We start from the raw sequence: 7875 nt of genomic DNA, 5'->3' as shown, positions 1-7875 counted from the left end.
ATGTGTGTGTGTGCACGCATGTGTGTGTGTGTGTGTGTGTGTGTGTGTGTGTGTGTGTGTGTGAGTCTGTGTGTAAAACTGGTAGAATGGGAACCTCCCACTGTCTGCCTCTGATCAAACTCTCTCCTTCTCTCTGGGACATTCTGTCCATGTTTCATGCAGTGTCTGCCATCCAGCTGGTCTCACACACACACACACACACACACACACACACACACACACACACACACACAATTATACACCTTTATTTAAAGACACACACAGGAATGAGGGGAGGAAAAGAGGATGAGAAGATGAGGAGGAGAATGAAGCAAGGATAGGACGAGGAGAATGAGGGGAGAAGAGGAGGAATGGTAAAGGAGGTGGAGAATGAGGGAATAAAAAGAGGAGGAGAAGGAGAAGGAAAAGAGGAGGAGGATAATGAGGGGAAAAGAGGAGGGGGAGAATTAAGGGAGGAAAAGAGGAGGAGGAGGAGGAGGAGGAGAATGAGGGAAGGAAAAGAGGAGGAGGGGAATGAGGGGGGGAGGAGAAGTGGAGGAGGAGGAGACCTAAACACTTCAGCCTGAAATTGACCCTCATGTCCTTGTGCTTAATTTGTGTGTGTGTGTGTGTGTGTGTGTGTGTGTGTGTGTGTGTGTGTGTAAAATCGAATAGAGATTATGTAAAGAGTGGTGTGTGTCACAACACAAACTACTGTCCAGCTATCAAAATAGTAACACACACACACACACACACACACACACACACACACACACACAGCTGCATATTGACTGCATAAATGTCATTTACTGATAAAACATCAATTCACTGAGTCAATATTCACTCATTCAGTCTTCACTCATGTGGTGAAGAGCAGCACTCATCACTCTCTCTCTCTCTCTCTCTCTCTCTCACACTCTCTCTCTCTCTCACTCATTATTTCTCAATCTTTCTTTCACTTATTTTCCATCTCCACATCTCTCAACATCTCCCACCATCACTTTCCATCTCCCACCATCTCACCCTCCATCACTAAAACTCAACATCTCTCTCATCTCTCCATTTCCCTCCATCTATATACATCTCAATATCTCGTCCACACACACACACACACACACACACACACACACACACACACACACACACACACAGGAGTCGTTCTATATTTTCTGAAACCTATCCAGCAGTCAGACTGACAAAAGCCTCTTTGTACAGTACAGTGCTGTGTGTGTGTGTGTGTGTGTAGCCCAGATGATAAAAAATAAATGATGGAGGGAAAAAATTAATGAGAGAAATATATTAATAAATAATCACATGTCCTGAGTTGTGTTTTGTCTCACACACACACACACACACACACACACACACACTACATGTTTAAAACACAATATAAGACAAAATAAAACCTTGTATAAATAACAAATGAACTGCTTTATGAAGCGACTAATTGATTTGTGTTGATCAGTATTTAAACATCTGGTTGTTTTTTACACTACAGATGTTCAATGAAATCATGGCCCCCACATCTGTCCGTTTGTGTGAGAGAAACAAGTGGAAAATGCTTCTCCTTTCTCTCCATGACTCTTTCTTTTTTCTTTCTCTCTCTTACTCTCTTCCCTTTCTTCTTTCTCTCCATGACTCTCTTTCTCTTTATCTCTCTCTCTCTCTCTCTCTCTCTTTATCTCTCTCTCCCTGACTTTCTCTCAATCTCTCTCCTTGTACCCCCATTTTTCTCTCTCCTTTTCCTTCTTCTCTTTTTCTCTCCTTTATCTGTAGTGTATCCGTGCTGTAAGAACACAGCGGGTACTGTACTAGGAAGTAGGCGTTCCTAATACTGGTTGCCATAGTAACTTCAATGGGCGGGGCAAATAGTTCTATGTTTTGAACAAATCAGATGACGAATCTCATTCCACTCCAAATTTGCATGAAGTTATGTATTTTGTTTTGTTGCTGCAGTTATACAAAAATAAAGTTTCGTCAGAATAAAACTGTGATCAGATGCTCCTCAAAACATTCTCCAGGCTCTAAATGTGCATCTGGCCTCAGGTTTACTCTCTCTCTCTCTCTCTCTCTCTCTCTCTCTCTCTCTCTGTCTTTCTCTCATTCTCTTTTTCTCTCCATCCTTATGACTTTCTGGAATGTCCGTTCATCCGGGTTAGGGGTGATGTCATTACAGCACATCGCCATGGCAACAAAACAAACCTCCTCCGCATATGGCCGGTGAGTTTGGTCTGAAACAGCTTGTAAAACACACACACACACACACACACACACACACACACACACACACACACACACTCCAAAGTGTACTCTCTCTCGCTCTCTTTTTCTTTCTTTCCTCATGCTCTTTCTTTCTCTCTCTCTCTTTCTCTCCCTCTCTTTCATAAACAGCATTCTCAAGGCCTGGTGTGGCCAAGCCCCGGAGGATTGTGGGTAATAGAAAGTCCCCGGTGAATTCTGGGAGCCTGAACAGAAGGCTAAGAGGCCCGAGCTGGGAAAAACCAATAACACCAGTACAGAGCAGTAGCAACTGGATCAAACCAGAACTGTGAAAAAACTGGAATGCTGCAGAAAAATAAAATCCTCGTAAAGAAAAGAGAGAAAAAGAGAAATAGAGAGAGAGAGAGAGAGAGAGAGAGAGAGAGAGAGAGAGAGAGAGAGAGAGATGGAAAATGAGCCAGAGAGGAGAAAAGAAAGAGAAAGGAAGGCTGAGGTGGAATGAAACGGAGCTGACGACTGTTATAATAAAGACATGATCAGACGAGATAAGTGCAATTATTACAGTTGAGGCGAAGAAACTTGAAGTGCTTTAAAGACCTTCACACTTACAACTGCTTCTAACAAAAAGTGTGATATTAATGATTGGATTAAGCCGGACTGGAACCCTGAGAACCTTAAAGCCTGGGACTAACCAATAAAGTCAGAGACTAAACAAGATTAATAACCTTAAAGCCTCAGAGTAATGAAGAGTTATAACCTTAAAGCCGTGGACTAACCAAGCCTGAGAACTTTAAAGAAAGGGATTAACCAAGCCTGAGATCTTTAAAGAAATGGACTAGCTAGTGATGCCTGGGACTAACCATGCCTGATATCCTTAAAGCCTGGGATTAACCAAGCCTGAGATCCTTAAAGCATGGGACTAACCAGGCCTGATATCCTTAAAGCCTGGGACCAACCAGGCCTGATATCCTTAAAGCCTGGGACCAACCAAGAGTGAGAACTTTTAAGTCAGTAACTAACCAAAATGGAGAACCTTGAAAAATTGGAACTAAACAAGAGTTAGAACTTCAATGGCAGGGACTAACCAAGAATGAGAACTTCAAAGGCAGGGACTAACCAAACCTGATATCCTTAAAGCCTGGGACCAACCAGGCCTGATATCCTTAAAGCCTGGGACCAACCAGGCCTGATATCCTTAAAGCCTGGGACCAACCAGGCCTGATATCCTTAAAGCCTGGGACCAACCAAGCCTGATATCCTTAAAGCCTGGGACCAACCAAGCCTGATATCCTTAAAGCCTGGGACCAACCAGGCCTGATATCCTTAAAGCCTGGGACCAACCAAGCCTGATATCCTTAAAGCCTGGGACCAAGCAGGCCTGATATCATTAAAGCCTGGGACTAATCAAGAGTGAGAACTTTTAAGTCAGTAACTAACCAAAATGGAGAACCTTAAAAACTGGAACTAAACAAGAGTTGGAACTTCAATGGCAGGGACTAACCAAGAATGAGAACTTCAAAGGCAGGGACTAACCAAGAATAAGAATTTTCAATGAGTGGGAACTTACCAAAATAAGAAATCTTTATAAACTGGAACTAACCAAGAATGAGATTCTTAAAAACAGATCCTTACCTACAGTAAGAACCAGATTTGGTTCTTCTTCACACAACATTGGCACAAACTACGACACACAATTGTATTAGACGTCGTTGGATGCGGCAGCATGATATTTTCCATTCACTTCAACTAGAAGACCAAAACTTGTTCCAACATGAAAATGCCCATGTGCACAAAGCCAGCTCCATAAAGATCTGCTTACCATGGGATGGACAAGGTGGAAGATCTCCTGCTATAGTGCTCCAACACTACATTACAAAGGTTTTTATGCTGACTGCACCCCAGGCCTCCTCACCTCACCTACATCAGTACCTGACTTCACTAATACACTTGTGGTTTAATGAATCTCCATAAAATCTCCACAAAATCTGCATCTGAAGAGTAAAAGTTATTATAAGAGCTTTAGATCTTGTCCGAATGATAAAAATGAAATGAAAGAGTTTGTAGTGTAGAGTGAGGAAGGGAAGGATACAGAGAAGTCCAGCTGAACCTAAAGCTACTGTGTGTGTGTGTGTGTGTGTGTGTGTATAGACTGGGCTTTGTATAGATGAGTTTACTGAATAACCAGCAATAACCAAACAAGACCCCCTCTGAGAATGTGTGTGTGTGTGTGTGTGTGTGTGTGTGTGTGTGTGTGTGTTCAGGATCTCACTGTGACTGTCACTGTCCCTGTCTGGATTGACCAAAATGTTATCATTTATCTACAGACCCCAGCAACACATTTTTACAAAGCAACCCGAAAACCATGTTCCTTCTAAAAATCATTACCTCCAGTCATGTGTTAAAAACTACAAGTATCGGGTCACCCTTTGTGGCACAAATATCCATAAACACCCTCTAAAATCTAGTGGAACATCTTCACAGAAGAGTGGAGGGATCCTAATGGGATGTTTCTTCATGGAAAGTGTTTTCAGTGTCAGAGAAAATCATCTTTCTTTTTTATACATTTTTAAAAAAGAAAGAAAGAAAGGAAAAACGAGACTGTGATTGTTTACAGCTGCTACAACATGCACTGTAAATTAATCGGAGAAACCGATGAATCTGCACCGAAAGTTGATTGCTAGAACTATTTAAATCCATACCGATAGTTTTTCCGGGTTGCGTCGGTTGCTGGAGCGGCTGAGAAGGTCCGCTGTCATTACGAGAACGGCCTCTAGGGGGCCGAATCACTGATGCCAAGTGCTGCATATTTTTACACGTTAGACGCCGCGTGGCATGGAGAGCGCTATTTTAAATTTATCATTTATATTTTATTCATTGTCGTTATATTTAGTAATTTATATATGCATATTTGTCATTTTCACCCATTTTTATGATTCAGTACTGTTTTTGTTTTTATGTTTTAATAAAGTTCAGTACTATTTTACATTTGTTACGTTTTTTTTTTAATCAGGTATCCATCTAAAAAACTATCGGGTGATTATTCGGTTATCTGCAAGTACAAGTGCTTCTTTTTTTGAGCCTCCACATTTACTCTTATAATAAGCTTCACTCTTCTGGGAAGATTTTCTAGATTTTTAAAGTGTGTTGGAGTGAAATTCATTCCACCACAAAGGTGTTAGTAAAGTCAGGTACTGATGTAGGTGAGATAAGGAGACCTGGGGGGGTCTGAACCCTACTAAAAGATGTTCAATAGGGTTGGAGCTCTATAGCAGGAGATTTTCCATATCTTCCAAACCATTTTACAAACGAAGCCCCGGATTATTCGGTTATTATAAGGATTTGGAACAGACGTCAAATCTCACAGACATGGAAGTAATATTAGTCCCCACATCGCATGACGGACAAGACGAAAGCATCGACGCCCGGCAGACGATCCGAGCTGCACCCGTGCATACAGATGCTGCAGTGAGCTCTACACAACAGCTGGAAAGTCCAGCGGTTCTTCCCTCGGTGCGGAATGAGGCGGAGCTGAGAGGAGGGAAATCGATAACACATGCGGCACGCACCCGAGAACGCAATGTTCTCTCAGAGCCACGCGTGCTATCGTGTGCGGGAGAGTGTGTGAGAGTGTGCAGCACAGGGCTGCACACAAAGTCACAGGATGCACCGACCTTCGTAAGTCAGTGTGTCAAAACAAGACATCGGAAGCCGTGCAACTAGTGTTATTCTGACCACGTCTGCGATTTTTTAATCTTAATGTCTGACACGCTTCGAAAACAGAACTTCCAGGACACATTCCAGATGTGGCAGGAACGTTGGGAATGCTGTACTGCTGTGCAAGGGGACTAATTTAAAGGTGATGGTGTGTAAACATAGATTTAAAAAAGTACTTTCTTATAAACAGAGCCTTGAAAAGTCTTGAAACTTTTTGATACCACCTCATATATCAAATCGAGCAGCCAACAAGAGAAACAAAAAAACGTGAATGTTGTGACGCATAAATGAAGCACGTGACTTGAACGACTTTTTTTCTCCAAAGAGAGTAAAGGAGAGGAGAGAGAGAAAGAAATAAAGGAGTTAGAAGGAGGGGGAGAGAAAAAAATAAACGTGTGTGTTTGTGCGCGTGCGTGTAACGGTGCGAGACTTTCATAACAGGAATCCCATCAGTATAAAGAAATCCGCTGCACAAATCCAGGACCACGCGCGCGCACACACACACACACACACACACGCATCACTCACAGTATGTTGGTGTCGGTGGGCAGCTCGGTGGCGGAGGGGCTCCACTCCAGCCCGCGGCCCGAGCAGTTCACCACGCAATGCGCTCCCAGCACCGCGCACGAGCAGTTCCCTGGACACGGAGGGCCGCACGCGCGGCCCGCGTCCTCCCCACCCGCCGCCACCGCCGCCGCCGCGACACCGAGCAGCCCAAAGAAGAGCAGCGGCGGCGCGAGCTCGGAGAAGAAACAGACGACGCCATGTTCTCGCCTGGAGCGCGTCTGTCCATTCCTACACCTCATAGCTCCGGTCACATCGCGCAACAGCTCCTCGGCGCGCGCGAGAGGAAGAAAAGTTCTCGCTTTTCCATAAGAGGAACTTTCACGGGAAACGAGAACTTCTTCTCCTACATGCGCGCCCCCACCTTCTTCTTTCCTCCTTTATCTTTGCTACTTTGTTGTTTTTCTTTCTTTTCTTTTCCTTTTCTTTTTCTTTATAACCCCGAGCTCGAGCGCTGATGACGTCCCCCCTCTGCTGCACGTTTAACGGAACTGACTGTTCTGCTTCAGGGAGGAAAAAACACACACACACACACGTTTCAAAATCCAAAAAGTTCCACCAGAACTTCCTCCTCCTCCTCCTCCTCCTTCTTCTTCTCCTCCTGGAGCGCGAGCTCTGCAGTTTCCGGATTCTCCATCAGAGGAGATGTTGAGTAGAAAAAGTCATGAAAACTTCTCTCACATCATGTGTTAAGGAAAGTTTTAGGTTTTATTAATAAATAAAAATATTTCTGTGCACAGTGCATTCTTCCTCCTCCTCCTTTTCCACAAAACCTTTCCTGCTTTTTATCAGCTCTTTACATCTTCCTAATAAGTTCTTCTTCCTCATCCATTTCATCGTTAGCCCTTCTTATTTTTCTCATCCTCCTCCTGGTCTGAATTTCTTTGAGTGAACCGGATTGGTTTGATTTCCTATGGAAGTGAGAAGGATTTGTCTTAGTCTTTAGTCTGGGAATGAGCAGGATCGGCCAGAATTCCTTAAGAAGAAAGCAGGATTGCTCAGAATTCCTTTGGAATAGAGCAGGATTTAGTTGCACGGTTTCACTGGAGGTGAGCAGCTGGTCTGAGTGAATTTGGTAGTGAACATGTTTGTTTAGAATTCCTTTGGAAGTGATCTAGATGTTCCGTGGGCTTTTTGGAACAGGGGGATTGACCACTGTACTGGGAAGCTGTTTGACAGGAAAAATAAACATTTGATTAGCATATTTTTCTTTTGCACCTCCTTGTGACCCGTTACAGAACGTTGATGAAGATTTCCAGCTGCATATTGTGAGGGAACAGGACTGACCATCGTAGCTTAATGTACTAGGCTGCCCGATTCCTCCCATTAAAGCTAACACGGCTACCTCACCAGCTAGCACTAGTCTCTCTTCAACTCCTAAACCAGCGGTAACTGTTG

The 7875-nt window shown here is 43.6% G+C and overlaps 1 protein-coding gene across 1 annotated transcript in view; it reads right to left on the bottom strand.

Annotated features, from left to right (window-relative positions):
* The window catches only part of pkd1a (polycystic kidney disease 1a), a 71503-nt gene extending 64149 nt beyond the window's left edge, over positions 1 to 7354 (bottom strand). Inside the window, 1 exon segment of the mRNA XM_046837924.1 lies at positions 6442 to 7354. Within this exon segment, the coding sequence (XP_046693880.1) occupies positions 6442 to 6719 (278 nt within the window). The 5' untranslated portion in view covers positions 6720 to 7354.
* Between the last annotated feature and the right edge of the window lie 521 nt (positions 7355 to 7875).

This window comes from Silurus meridionalis, chromosome 24 (genome assembly GCF_014805685.1).
Source record: "Silurus meridionalis isolate SWU-2019-XX chromosome 24, ASM1480568v1, whole genome shotgun sequence".
NCBI classification, from domain to species: domain Eukaryota; kingdom Metazoa; phylum Chordata; class Actinopteri; order Siluriformes; family Siluridae; genus Silurus; species Silurus meridionalis.
This window is presented reverse-complemented; position numbering and strand designations above follow the sequence as displayed.